The following is a 15,679-nucleotide window of genomic DNA, read 5'->3' as shown; positions in this document are numbered from 1 at the left end:
GACCTGCGGCGTACAAAAAATAGTCTAAAAGCTAATCCAGGGCCACCCAACCCAGTTGTACTGAAGAAACTAGTTTGATTGCACGTGGGCCATTCCAGAGAATTCTTACCATAGAATTAAAATGACAGCTGACAAATGACATTTTTGAGTGTGAGGTAGTTGTTTGTTATGCACAGTTAATGACTTTCCTTTTACAAATTATCATTTAAAGCAGTTTTTTTCAATATTGGGGTTGCCTAGAATTCAAATGGGGTCCACTGAAATGTCTAGTAGTTGATAATAAACAATACACTGATTAAAAATTTGTTTTTAAATTCAAATTTCCAAATTATAGCACCACACACAATCCTCTAATATATCAGCTGGCACAACTTGTCACTTTGTGCATCATAGCAACAACAAACCTTATCAAAAGCTATATCTAGAAGAAAAAAAATGTCTCTGGGGTCGCCAAAAATTTGTGATATCAAAATTGGAACCACTGATTCAAAGGCTATGAGTGCCATTTGACCAATATTTCTCCTCTGGACATCTGTTGTATGCACATTGCAGAAACTATACTGGGGTGCAAACGTTTAACAGATATGTAGATATAAGTTATACAGTCTTTACAATGTATTTTTTTTTAGTCTTTTTAAAATCCTCCAGCTTCTTTGTTGATTTGGCCCACTTGTGCCCCTTAATGATGTTTTCTTTTCTAATTTCAAAGGAAACTCTAATACCTCCTGTTGGTTTATTTAATGTAATCGTTGTTTTTGAACTCTTTAATTTCAGAAAACAAGAGGAATATTTATGACAGATATGGTAAAGAGGGTCTCTCAGCAGGCGGAGGAGGAGGTGGAGGTAAGAAGACCTGGACCTGAAATACACAACACACTCAAGTTATCTTGTTATTCCTAATCATTTTTTTTGTCTTATGTAAACCTGAAACATGTCACAATATGTATGGGCTTGGGTTTGTAAAATCTCATATTTGCTATGTATTGACTATAAAAGTGACAGGTTTTTATTTCTTTTTTTTCCCCAGGTGGTTATTATGATCATTTTGGTGGTGGCGGCTTCACATTCCGTAATCCTGAAGATGTATTCAGGGATTTCTTTGGCGGCAGAGATCCATTTGCAGATATTTTTCGTAAGTTAATCACTTTTTTACAGCATAAGTTTCACCTCAAAATGTAAGAAATGACAAAAAAAAGCATGAGAATGTGTGATAACACGCACAGTTGGTGTTAACTTCCCAACATAAGAAATCATACAGGTAGTGTGTGCCTGCAGTAGTTAACAGGGACAAATAGAAGAAAAAAATATTGATTTTTCTGTTTCCTAATTGGTGTGCTTAGTGTTTTGAATACTATATGTTTATATACAGCACAGATGGCCTACTGTTATCACAGCGGGGGCCACAAAAATGTGATGTTTGGATCCGAGAGCCAAAGTATCAACATTCATGAAAGCATTTAGAATGATTAAGAATAATCTGAGAATTACTACAAGAAACAAAACAAAAAAAGGTTTTTGTTGTAGTTTTGTGTGTTTTTTTTAAAATTAATTCTGTGTATTTTTGTTCTCGTTCTGTGCGTTTTCAGTCCTTATTTGTGTTTTTGGCTCTTGTGTGTGTTACGAGTCATTTTGTGTAGATTTATTGTCATTCTGTGTTTTTCTGCAAATTTTTTTAATGTTTTTGTGGTACGATAATTTAGAGTCATTGTTTATGTAATTTGGAGTAATACTTGTGCTTTGTTGCCATTTAAAAAAAATATGTTTTTTGTTGTATTTTTGTGGTCATTTTGTGTAATTTTGTTGCCCTGTGGTATAGATATTGTTTTGTATAGATGTGTATGTTTTTGGAGTCATATTGTAGATTTTTGTCATCTTCTGCATATTTTGTCATTTTGTGTATTTTGCTGTTTTTTTAGATACATTTTATGTATATTTTGAGTCCTTGTTTACTTTGGGGGCTGCACAAAATTAGTTTGAGGGACCACAAGTGACCCACATTTGATTTGGTTTTGATAAGCTCATTAAAAAAAACTCCAAAAGTTTTTTCCTCAAATATAAATAATCGTTTGTTTCCCCATCCTGAAGAAAAGAAAGCACACATTGTTGTTAAATCGGATAACGTTTTAGAAGAGGAACTGAGATTGTTCCGACCCATGAGACGAACAGTTTTATCGTCTCTATAGTATACCGTGGTACGCTGTAGCACTGCAGGTTTAACGCCTGGCTTCAGCTAACGGCTGATTTGAAGGCGTGAGTAGATGATCGCCTGTAGCTCTAAATATGGAGTTCAGATGCAGGCAGAGGATGGATCGGAGAGTCTACATCACTCAACTGGAATGCTTTCCAAAATAGCTTCTGTATTAAAACAAAAGCAGATGTAATAACTCTTAGTGTGTGTGACTGATCACATGGTATAAGCAATGTAGACTGGTGGGAAGAAGTGGAACTCTAATTCAGATGCATTTAGGAACTAGCAGCTTTAAGTGGAGTGACTCCATCTATTATTTTGGCTTGTCTGAAACCAAACAAATATTTTTTTTGATACTCTTGTTTATTTTCACACTAGTCTTACTATCCAGTTTGGTTTCTGACAGAAAGTTGGCAATAAATGTAAGAATAATAAATCTACTCGAGACCTTGGGTCCTGCCTGTTCTGAAACTGGTCAGCCAGAACATAGTGGCCAACAGGCTCGGGGCACAGGCAGGAGGTCGAGTCCTGAAATACTGGTCAGACCAACTCACAGCGGCAAAGGCCGAGCCGTCTTCCAAGAACAGCTATCATTAGATAAACATGTGAGAAAATAAAATAGAGGCTGACATCAGCCGACTGATGTATCCCACTGCTCACTGGACGCACAGCATGACGTTACCAGGACAAAGTTTAAAAACAAGTTAGGGAAAAAAAACCAAAAAAAAAAAAAACAAGTTGGCGTTCAATGTTCTTTGTCTGGAAATGACTGAAAGATCTTTGTTTGATACTTAAAGACAAACAGGGTTATTTTTGTCTTCAGTAAACATCAGAAATGTTAAAAGATAAATTCTACAAGTGTGATAATGAAGATGCATTAAACAAAATTTCTTTTTTCTTTTTTTTTTTTAAATAAAGTTTTCTTTTTTTTGCTTTTATTTAGAACAGTGGGCTATGACATCCAGATATAGACAAAAACAGTGATCACCAACATCCTTATACAAATATGAATTAAGCTACTTTGGTGCAGTAACAGAGAAAAAAAAGATACTATAAAATGTATGCATACAAATACACAGTAAACATTTTGAAATGGACATCGTTCAAAATATACAATTAACTGTAGAGACAAATTGTAATTCACAACAAGCAGTAATGTAATATATGATCACTGAGCACAACATAAATGCGTCATGAATCCCGTCTCCCCCTCACCCCCAAACCACACATACACATTATTTCTATTACCTTGATATAAAACTCTACTTAACGTGTTAAAAACATTGCTGCTCTATAAGCTGTTACAGCTGAAGAACAAAGTTGTCCCATGAGTTATTTGCTTACATACATACAAGCTTAAGAATTGTATTAGATATATCATCATAAAATTAAAGTTTTCAAAGGATAGTTTAAAATAAACACTGTTTTTAATTATTATAATGATTTCTTTTAAGGGACACCGGGGAGAGTTAAATTCAGGCATGACTTCCAAAACTTGGCTAAAAAAACCTCTTGTTCTCAGATGCAACACATTATCCATGTTTAACCTAATGGGTGATTCAGAGGACATGGAATGTATTTATTTAAAGTGAATTATGGTTTAAAGCTTGGATGCCTCTGATGGTTATATAATGGAAGTTCAAAACCCAATTTTTTTTAGATGCTGTCAACACCTGTCTGTTCTCCACTGTATGAAGGCTCAACTTCAGGACCTGCTCAGTTATGTTTCATTGATGCAGGATTTCTGCCAGGTTGACCCAAATTGGCTGTGCAGATTATGGAACGGGCCTATGGGGATTTAAATGGGAAATGGCCATTGGTGTGCATTTAAAAACCTACAATGAATGAATAATGACATCTGTACGGTCTGTGCTGATTTGATAACACCAAACCTTCTCTGCAGCTGACGACCATTTTGACAATTTCTTCGGAGGAAGCCGCAGTCAGCAGCGAGGCTCCAATCAGAACAGGATGGGCGGTTCTGTCTTTGGTTTTGGAGGCTTTCCAGCGTTTGGAGCCAGCTTCTCAGGGTTTGATACAGGTGAGTTCACAGCAACAAAGAAAGCCTCCACACTTTAGTTTATGCTGTCTATCCACAGAGTGTCTAGTGTGTGTTACAGATACTGTAGCTCCTTGGCTTCAATAAATAATGTGTTTGAAGAAATCTCATTCTGCCAGCCGTGTGACTGTCAAAGGGAGAACACGGGTGGAAGGAGGGATGACAAATCACAACAAAAAACTTCATTTTATTGATAGGAATCAACCAGCCAATCATTACTGTTGTATTTCCTTGGGTTCAACATGAATAATAACAAATAGTACATGTTGTTGAATCATCTTTCAGGTTTTAACTCGTTTGGAGAAATCGGCGGAGGAGGCTTCACCTCCTTTTCTTCTTCATCCTTCGGAGGTGGCGGAGGAGGAGGAGGAGGGGGAGGAGGAGGAGGGGGGGGTAACTTTAAATCGGTGTCAACCTCTACAAAATTTGTCAACGGCAGAAAAATTACCACAAAACGGTACGTGCCTAAACAAACCCCAGATTAAAGAAGCTTCCTGTGATCTCTGTAGCTGTAACATTTCCTCACATTTTCTCTGGGACAGGATTGTGGAGAACGGCCAGGAGCGGGTGGAGGTGGTGGAGGACGGTCAGTTAAAATCTCTTACAGTTAATGGTAAGGAGCAGCAACTAAGACTGGATAACAAGTAAAACATGTGAGCGCAGATTCTGTGTCTTCTTGCATCTCACGCCCAAAGAACAACATTCTCATTTTTAGTTTAGCTGCAGGGAAGTCCAGTCGTCCCCACAGTATTTCTATTTGTTTCTATTTATTCCATATGTTTTTGGGGGAGGGACCAGCTCTTTTATGTTCTGTTTTTTTGAGGTATTTGAAATGTCTGTCCTGCTCTGTGCAAAATGCACGGAATTCTTGTGTTTATTTTTACTTTTGGAGGTGAAAACTGTCTCAGTTGTTGTAGCAGGGTGTTAGAAAACTTCTGCATGTCATTTTTTTTTTTTTTTTTGGACTGATTTAACCAATGAATGAAATGCTTAACCACCTCACCCTGATTTGTTAAACTTGAACTTCACCTTTCTAACTTGTTAACTATGACCATGTTCATGTGTGTGTAAAAAGAGTGATAATGATGATTAATAAATTAATATTAACAATGTGCTTTTTATTCATTCTTTGACATTTGTTTGCACATTTAAAAAATGTCAGAGTGCTTGGTTTGTTTGTGCATGGTTGCCACTTCAGAACGGCTGCTTTGGGTTTTCTGTAACTGGGACGCCACAACACCTTTCTTACTTTGTACAAAAGAAAGAATATTTACGTTTTTGATTCGGTCAATAAACTGGATTTGGTGGAACGTGGTGGAGAAGCTGCTGACATCACATAGTGTCTGTGTCATGTTTTTTTTGGCTTGATTGCTTCCTGATATATTCTCAGTGTGTGTGTGTGTGAGTTGTATCACATTTTTGCTTCACACAACGGCAATAAAAAGAGAATTGCAGCAACTGCTTGTTCTGAACACTCACTGTCCATCAACCATGTGCATTATTTTAACCTACTAATGCCTGAGTCTCGGGGATGATGACAGCACAGTGCTAATGTGTGTTTGGAATGATTACATTAACACCTCAAACAAGAAGTTTTCTTCACAAAATGGATTCCTATCTCATCAAGCAATGAGCGTTTTACGGTAGGTCGTATTTACCCTGATGAAGTAAATATCCAGGACTCTCTTTTTCTCTTTTCATGTTCCTCACCTCCCCTTTTATTTTGCTAATTTACAGGTTGGTTAGGGGCTAATGATGCATTCTGTTTGACTAGTCCAACAGTCTACTGTATATCAGAACCTGAATGCTGCTGACGGTGTGATTACAGTTTAGAGGTCACATTACACAGGGAGGCGTGCGGGCGTCTTGAGGAATGTGCCCAGGGCTAGTTTGTTTACATAAGTCCCTCTGGCGTGAGTGGGTGGAGCTCCCATAAGAAGTGACATTGCTCTCCACTTGTTTTCATTTAATTTTTTTTAAATAGATTGTTTCCCAATTGTTGGAAATCACACCTATTCTCGGTTTGTTTCACATGTTTTTGGTTTAATTGTTTTTTGCTGTGCTTGAAACTAAGGTGGGCTTCAGCTTACATTAAATATTTTTTATACTTAGTACAGAATGTAAATTTACAGGAAACATTTATTTTGTATAGGGATAAACTAGAGCTCTGGCCTTGTTTCTTATAAGAATATACAATTTAAAAGGAAAAATGCATTGGAAATCTAGCAAACTTCCCAGTGTTGTTTTAAAAATAAACAAAATAGGTTATATGAAGAAAAATTCCCAAACTGTGTAAATGTTGGGTGTTCAACAGTATATTGTATACAGTCTGGCTGTTTCAATCTTTCATTATTCATATCAATCTTTGAATGATGTTTTAATTCCACCATTTTTAAACAGAAATATTTTTTTGACATTGACTAACAACATCCACCCACATCAGCATCAAATAATCACAAGTCGTTTTAATGATGTCATTCTGTTTTTGATTTATTTAATGTTTATTAAACAGTGTGGTCACTCACAATGATATCTGCATGAATAAATCTGGAGACAAAAGACAAATCACAGCAAGAAAGGAAGAAAAGCATTGCATCAGATTAAAAATGAATGCATGTATCAAGTGAATTTGCATCTGATTGTAACTGATTTGAAATGACTTGTCGAGTAATAGGATAGAATGATTAAATGTTTCTTAAGATGTACCAAAATTAGGTTAATAAGAGCTGCAGTTAGGGGTGTGCATTGCTATGAATCTGCCGACATGATACACGATTCGCATGTCCCGATACAATATATCCCGATACTAAACAGTACGATATATATATCGCAATATCAATAATTACACATTTCACCTTAACAGTATAAAACGGTATGAAATGCATTTTTTTGTACTTGTGAGATCAAGTAATTGGTAACTAACTGTAATCCAAGTACCAATATCAAAAACCAAGTTTATTTTTCAAAAACGTTTAATTTTTGCTTCTACAACAAATTCTAATTCTGTTAATTTCTTAAATACTTAAAAAAAAAAGTATCCATCTATAAAAGTTCCCAGTTTTATGAAAAAAAGTGCAATTAACTTTCAGATAAAAAGCATAGAGGAGTGAGATAGTTTAACAAAGTCTGATGTGGTTCACTGACACCTAGTGACCTGGCGTTTACGTGCTATGCATATGTTTGCACAATTAAATCTTTATATTTTGTTGAAAAAAAAAAAAAATATATATATATATTTTTTGATTGATGTGATGATCACACGGTGAAATATCGCGATATATCACCGAATCAATGTTTTCTTACACCCTTAGCTGCAACCCTGGTGAAAAGATCCATTTATGCAAAAATAATGATTTTGGTTTAAATTGTGCTTTAATTTTAATGTGATTGGAACATTTATTACTCAAACCAATGGGCGGTCATGTTTACATCATATCTCAGTCTATCTGTCCAACAAGCACATGAAGACACTGAAATAGAACAGCAAAGATCTTATGGTCTAATCTTATCTAATGGTTTTGGGCATATTCCCTTAAGGAAAAATACGTTTCCAGTAGCATAACAGTATAATGCACTCATTTAGAGGTATAAAGAGTACTGATATATCCTACTCAAGTAGAAGTATTGTTACTTGATTGAAATTGTACTCATGTACAAGTAAAAAGCTCAATTAAATACCGGTAGTACTCAAAGTAAAAGTTAATAGTTACTTTCACCCCTCATGTTTATTTTTGGTAATAAATCTTGCCATGGTTGCCTTGCATACAGTGAAATGTATAAACTTATGAAGGAAGAGATTAAATCTTGCATGATTAGAACTTTATTTATTTTCCACAAAGGCATCTGTATAAAATAAAAGGTTTATCAAAATGTAAAAAAAAATATTAATATAGTTAACATAACGCCAATGAATTAAATTCAAAATAAAAAAAATCTCAGGTTCCAAGTATAAATTTATGAACTCAAATATTGAGAAAACCATCATTCAATGCAGTTCTGGCGCGGTGCATTACATTTAATCTGGTTGCTCGTCTATGATGTTATACATTAGATTGTTGTCTGGTCATTTTATTTTTTTTGTAGTTTCACAATGTCTGTTGATCATTTTAAAACAAAAAAATAATAACTTACTCATTGGAGTTGGGTGTAGAAATTTTATGAATTACTTCTTTAAAAAAGTATTTTACTTAAGTACAATTAAAAATGACTGATTTAGAAATATACATAAAAAAAGTACAAGTACCCATAAAAGCAACTCATTTACAGTAACGTGAGTACTTGTAACCCGTTACTTTCACCTCTGGTCAATGACTCAAGGATTTTAATGGTGGATTTGTTTGTGGATACACTTTCAGCCACTAGATGTCACTGTTTGAACACAAAATGGACAGCAGTACTTCATTAAGATGAGTAGAAACCTGTAACTTTAAAGCAGTATAGTTCAATCAATGATCTTCACTAATAACTCTTAGCATTAGTGTGAGATTTCATTCAAATGTGAACTCTATGTTGGTGGTAAATGATGAATGATAAGGCTGGGTTTCTGCAATAGAGGCCCATTAGAAATCTTGTTCAATAAACCTTGTTCACCATTCCTCCATCCATCTCTCCTATGATGAGACAGTGTACAGTGATTTTCTGTCCCTGTGTTAAACTCCTCCATGAGAGATGGTTTCTCTTTGCTTCAAAGCAGGATCTGGGTTTGAATTGTCGAGGAAAAGACTCTTCTTACCTTTTCCTGACTGACAGCTTCCTCTGCTCGGCTCTGATCCAGGGAGCACTTAATGAACGATGGCAGAGATAAGCTGCCTGTGTCTGAACAAGGACACAGACTGTATCTCTGTGCTCAGCAGTGGAGTCACATCAGCAGGACAGGAGATGTCTTCAGCTCAGAGACGGTGGTCTGCTGGACACAATCTGGCACTATTGTACAACATAGACTGATATTTCAGATCAATTGATCAAATTTGCATAAAACACCAAAATTGGTGCACATGGAATAGTGTATTCTGAACAATTTTGGATAGGTACCCCGTCGCGATTTTGCCTTGGTCACTTTTGGCCACCAACCTGTTTTAGTAAAAAAGGGCTTTATGCCCTTTATTAGGACTCGAGCACAAAAAGTGGTGCGAAGGCCCTTTAGTTCCCGGAACAAATTTTCTTCATTCTTTACATGGATTTTTTCGGCTTTTCCCGTCAGTGCAATTTCATAAAATTTGGCGGTAGGTATAGTTTAGTGAAAAATTTGACGCGTAGTTTTTGATGCAATTTCAGGACTTGTTAGTGCCACCTAGAGTTTGTAATTTTTCATTGGTTTTAACTAGCTGGATGGCATTCAGTAGGTATATGCAGTGAACCGTGACAAGCAAAAATGTAATTTGGACCTACAACGTAATTTCAAAAGGAAGTCTGCAATTTTTAATTTAGCAGGCCAAATTTGGCACTTTTTTCTCAATTTTTGGCCAAACCACACTGTCTTTAAAAGCAAACTCCTCCTAGAGTGTTTATAGTTTCCACTTGGAATTTGGGATTTATGTTCTTGACAAGTTGGAGACAAATCATTGTTAAAAATTGTGAGTTTTTACCATTTTTTTTTATTGTATTGGTGGTAGATATAAGGAAAGTGTACAATTCAGTAAATTGACCTTGAAAAGGCGTTTCTAAATAGTGTGGGCCAGTATTTTTAATGAAAAATGTGTGAATTTGCTGCTCTCCCAAAATATTTAACTTAAAAGTACCCTATATTGCAGTATTTCTCAAATCGGGTACTTGAGAGAGAGTGGAAAATGAACATATAAAGTGTGAAAAATGAAAACAGATTTTTGAAATTTCAAAAATGATGATTGAAAAATCGCTGAAAACTGAGCTCAAACATCATCAAAAGCAATTTCTCGATATCAAAATGGGGTCACGATCCAAATAAGGATGTGAACCTCTGCACTAAATACTGTTTGTTTCCACTTATTTACAAAATGAGATTCTTTCAAATGTGCATAGTTTTCTATGCAAAATGTTGTAGTCAAAGGGGGTACTTGGATTCAGATATAAGAAAAATGGGAAACTTGAGCCAAAAAAGTTTGAGAACCACTGCATTATTTACTAGAGAACATGAATAAAATGACATTCATCACATTCAAATGGTTTAAAGTATATAGTTGTATTTGTCGTGTTGGGTTTACTTCCCTTTGAACAGCTTTTTATTACTGGTCTGCTGAAGTTCCAGGTATCCAGGTATAGGGTAAATCACGCCAGGTGTGTTTATAAATGAATGTGCTCATATTCCACATTGTTCAGGCTGTGCACAGATGACAGACACTTTCAGATCAAAGAGTTGAACCCAACAGGCTTCACTCTCCTTCAAATGACATCTTTGACCCAGAAAAAAATCAGTTTCTCTTTGTGATGAGCATCTAACCATGATGAAAAGGTGATTGATAACTCAAACATGTTATCAAGTTGCATAATTTATTCATTTATTCCCATTCTTCCCAATTTTATCCTGTAGAGGAGCACAGTAGCGTATTGGTTTCTAACCCAGTGACAAAGAACTGAGACAGAACACACACACACACACCAACAATTTCCCAGTTTAAAACATAGTTAACCTGTCGAGAGAACATGCAAACTCCATCAAAAATGGTCCCAGGATTCCGTCTACAGGCTAAAGCATTAACCAGAAGTACAGTATAAGCTCTTTATCATTAGAGGTGGGATGATATCAAAAAATGTCACAATGTACTGTCAAGGTCACCAATTGTATTTGGGGTTGTTACGGTTTATGCTTATTTTATAAATTCCCATTGAGTTGAAAAGGACGAGTAAGTATCTTATTTTTCCAAGTGCAATATTTTTGTCTTTGTTTTTCCCCCAAAAAATATTGTATTGTGAGCTTATTATTGTCTATTGTATCATATCGTGGACAAAGTGTAACGTCCCACATCTATTAATCATATGTGTCAGAAATGTTCTATATTTGTCATTTTGATCTTAACCTATTGAGTCGTGCCACGTGTTATTATTTATGGATAGAAAGGGTAAAATGATAGGGTGCACACATACAAATAAATGTGTTCTCTCCATGTAATTGACAAATGTTCCCATGTCCCCCCTGTAACATGCACAGAATCCCTGCATTACACTCTACTGTGATTCCCAAATCCTTTTGGATGCATAAAAAAAAATACATATTGAATGCAAATGAAAGTAAAGGAAACTAGGATGAAGCACACAGCCTTGTATTGACAAGCTATTTGTCCTAATCTAGTCCTCACACTTCACCTGATAGGATCCAAACACAAATAGAGTTTGGGATTAGGTTTTCTCAGCTGCACGGTGAAGAGCTCAACCACCATTTGTCCTGCAGTCTACTGGGAGCTGGTCTCCCATTGTGGGGTCAAGTCAGTGTTCTTTCAGGGGTTTGTTAAGTTTAGATGCAGCACACTGGCCTAATAATTTGCATATGTGCCTCTCATTAGGAAAGTACCGGCTTTGGTTGGACCTAGGAATGTTTAGAGTGGAGTTAGCATGTTTTCCCAAGGCGTGTGTGGGTGTAATCCATGTACGACCTTTCCTCCACAGTCTAGAAAATGTATGTTAGGTTCATTCTATAGATCGGAGATGGGCAGCTTTTATTACAACGAGGGCCACAAAAATGTGATTGTATCTGATATGAGGGCCACAATGTAAACATTTATGTCAGCATTTAGAATAATCACCAAACTGAGCAAAAATACAGGAAAGAACAACAGATTTTTATGTATTTTTGTTGTTATTTGATCTATTTTCCTGTTTTTTGGATTTATTTTGTGTGATTTTGCAATTGCGTTCTGTGTTTTGAATCAGTTTTTATATTTTTGTTGTTATTTTGTGTGTTTGAAGTCACTGAGTCATTTTGTGTATTTTCTGTTTTGTCATTTTGTGTTTTACTGTTCTTTTTTATATTTTATTGGTCATTTTGGGTATTTTTTATTATAACTGTGGATTTTAGTTGACATCTCGTGTATTTGCTGTAATCTTTTATGTTTTTGAGTCAGTTTGTGCATATTTGGAGTTAGTTTGTGTGTTTACTTTGGAGGTTGCATGAAATGAGTCCAAGGGCCGTGTGTGTGCCAGTTGTCCGTGTCTGCTATAGTACGTAGTTATCAGTGAAAATGTGCGTCAGTGTACCGATATTTGCATTTTTTGACAAAACATCAAACAAAAAACTAAAAATAACTTTTGTAGTAGATTTAATCATGACCCAACAGAAGAAAAAAAACATTTTTTAAAAAGCTTGCTCAGGTACGACACAAAGCATCACAAACACAGCTGCCCAGTCTCATGACCTGTGATGCATTCTGAAACCCTGGGATTTTTGAAGTGCTGTTGCAGAGATTGTGACCAGGTCCAGCCCGGCGAGCATCTGGCCTCTTTTCTTCTTCTCTGCACTGCCTTAATTACACAACACAATGGCGACCAGATCTGCCTGTAATCTCCCAGCATAATAACCCCCCCACCCACCCTCTCCCCAGCCCATACCCTCCCTGCCACTAATTCAATATAAATGTAAATTACCTAAAGAAAAGAATAACCGTTTTATTTACGTGACAAATCACAATACAAATCCGTCAGATGAATTATGATCGACATATATAAATATATAGTTGGCTTTTTAAAGGTAGGGTCAGGTACTCTGTGAACTCCTTGTTTTCTGTAATTTGAGTTTCTTTAAAATGACTGACTTTGATAAACCCTTTGGACTCATGCCTCAACCTACTGTAATAACTGTGTCTATTTTTTCTCTGTCTGACTGTCTTCACATTGCCAAAGGCTGAGGAGGCACAGTCTCTTTTCCATTACTTGCAACTCACTTCTTATGTCAAAAGTCTCAAAGATAGAGAGGCTGAGAAGAATAAAAGAGATTTCATGTTCATTTGAACCCCTCTGGCTGTCCGTCCGCTCAGCGAGAAGCCGAGGAGTGACTCATTTATCCCACTCTGCTCTCCTCACACCCACAGACATCACAGCTAAAGATCCAGCAGAGGATGAGTTCCGTCGCAGACGACAGAACACACTCCCAGGCTTTGGTCTGCACCAACGCTACCTGAGGAACTCCTCCCAGAACCTTTCTGAGGAAGAGGAGGAGCACGGCCTAACGAGAGGTCTGCCCACCATGCACAGTACACACCAGGCTCTCAGTCTAATAAGCACAGCTAATTGTCTGCCTTTGTGTTTGATGGCCACACAAAGAGCAGTGACAGAGTGGTGTGTTTGATTGGCAGCTGTAAACACAGAGGGCAGAAATGTTCATTAGGCTGCTCTGTTCTACGTGGCTGTACCGGGCAGAGGTCAGCGCTACCCTCTGTTCTTACTTCACAGGGTCAGGAAGTCAGGCACAAAAGCTGAGTAATTAGCTACAATACACAGTCCCCCATCACTTCATTTTGGCTGCTTCATTAGTTCAGGAAGGAATCTTTACTTTCACTATGCACAGGGTGCCAACACGGCCTTTAAAGACAATGGTTTTAAGTTGAATACATGAGCTAAGGCAAGACATTTCATACACAAGGCAATGTATTGTGCTTTACATGAGAAAAAAAAGTGCAACAGAAAAATCAGCAGTAAAAATATTAAATCAACAATGACATGAATAAAAATGTCCTTCTCAGTGTAGAGAAAACGAGTGCCTTTAACTTGGATTTAAAAGCAGTGGGTATTACTGTGGCGCTACTAAGCAGCACAATATCCTGGATCTTATGTGTTTATTAAAAAAATCCATTTGTTAACGCATCGATTCCATTTGATTCACAAGTGCCCGATTCGATTCGCAGTTCAATGAAATTTTCAATTTAGTCAAGGATATTTCAGTCAAAGTACTAATTTTCCTTAATTTTTCCTCAGACAAAAAATGCTGTAAATAGTGAAATTAACTCTAAATTAGTGCAACATTCAAAATATTTTATATAGCACTGCATTGCACAGTCGAAAAAGACATATTAAATGTTCAATTTTAGGATTTTTTATGAATCGATATCCGGCCCTACAAAGGAAAATTGATTTAAATCGATTCATCTTTTTTTTTTTTTTTTTTTTTTTACCCAAGCCAGGTTTTCAATGAGATCCTGGAAAATAGAAATGGAAGCATTTCCAGCATCAAGATCATGTGGATCTTGCTGGTTTCTTTCTTCCTTACTATACCAGTAGACTAGATTTTTTTTTAAGTGCTTTGAGATGACTTTGTTGTAATTTGCGCTACATAAATAAAGTTGAATTGAATTGAATTGAATTATATTTCTCAGCAAAATCATGTCAAATTTAACAATGTATTTAAAAACTGGCTGTTTCACATTTTGAATTTCTATTTTTATATTTTTTCAATCCTTTGCCTTTGAAGGACACACGGACACCAAAAGGAAGAAGCTTTGGTTAAAGGAGGCCGAGTCCAAAAAGAAAAGAGGCCCTCGACATTTCCCACGTTTCGGTGGATTTGGATCATTTTTTTAAAGATCTACGACCGCATGTGGCATTACTCATATCAGAGGCGTGGATATATCCTCTGCTGCCAATGGTTTCCTCTTCTATCAGCTGCAGAGAAGATCGTAGCTCCTGCTTGCTTTCAGTGATCAATCTTAGCCTGCAGAGACCTCACCACAATGTTTTGTTTTTGTTTCGATACATTTTTTTTTGTTTTTGTTTTGCTGCTGCTGTATTTACTGTGGCTGTACAGTGTACACTAGGAACCAACATTCATCTGTTGTCAGAGGACTTTTCCATCGTTACAGCAGTGTTTTTGTGTTTGAGAGGTTTTTAGAGGGATGGCTTAGCGTAGCAGCCTTGTTTGTAACAAGCATGAAAATCACAGCACAAATGATCTATAGCATGTAAGCGTACGTGAAGGTCGAGCCACTTTCAGAAGAGACGAGGAGGGGGAGGGAGAAACAGGGAATGGGAACGTGGAGCAGAATGAAAGCACCAAGGAGCGAGTTTCATTACACAGAGATTAACATGTTTGGCTCCCTCCTACACAAACAGCCAACATTATCCAGTCTTTGACATCCACTTCCTCTGGGTGAAAAGCTACCTTCAGTTCCACTTAGAGTCATTAGCTTCCTTTATCGTAGGATTCTTTGTGCCGGGTGAATATATCAGAATTGTCACTTTGTAATTTTTTTTTTTTTTTTTTTTGTAAAAGCTCTATTCAACCAAATGACAGTTTTCCTCAGCTAGTTTGTCCTTGACAGACTGTTCTCATCAAAACAGTGAGTGGAAATGTGGAAATAACAAAATTTGTATGAGACTCATTATTAAATGCTCAAAGTGAATAACTTCTTGTTCTCTGGTAGTTTTTTTTGTTTGTTTTTATTTTAAATCAGTGTTTCTACCGTATATAAATGTTTTCTTTCCCTTGTCAAACTGGAAATTTCCCATCCTTCACCAAATTCTTGTTACACCAG

At 36.5% G+C, this 15,679-nt stretch overlaps 1 protein-coding gene across 3 annotated transcripts in view; it reads left to right on the top strand.

Annotated features, from left to right (window-relative positions):
* Positions 1–15,416, top strand: part of dnajb6b (DnaJ heat shock protein family (Hsp40) member B6b) — a 31,228-nt gene extending 15,812 nt beyond the window's left edge. For 2 of the 3 annotated variants that reach the window (XM_028434294.1, XM_028434295.1), the window contains exons 4-10: positions 775–843; positions 1,028–1,132; positions 4,092–4,229; positions 4,533–4,704; positions 4,790–4,860; positions 13,244–13,387; positions 14,620–15,416. In XM_028434294.1, coding sequence (XP_028290095.1) covers positions 775–843; positions 1,028–1,132; positions 4,092–4,229; positions 4,533–4,704; positions 4,790–4,860; positions 13,244–13,387; positions 14,620–14,729 — 809 coding nt within the window. In that variant the 3' untranslated portion in view covers positions 14,730–15,416. Of the gene's footprint in view, positions 1–774; positions 844–1,027; positions 1,133–4,091; positions 4,230–4,532; positions 4,705–4,789; positions 5,583–13,243; positions 13,388–14,619 lie in introns of those variants that run through there. The other variant, XM_028434296.1, reaches the window with a different exon arrangement.
* Positions 15,417–15,679: the final 263 nt, after the last annotated feature.

Source organism: Gouania willdenowi, chromosome 20, assembly GCF_900634775.1.
Source record: "Gouania willdenowi chromosome 20, fGouWil2.1, whole genome shotgun sequence".
Taxonomy (NCBI): Eukaryota; Metazoa; Chordata; class Actinopteri; order Blenniiformes; family Gobiesocidae; genus Gouania; species Gouania willdenowi.
Note: the sequence above shows the minus strand (reverse complement) of the source record. Positions and strands in the feature narration are given on the sequence as shown.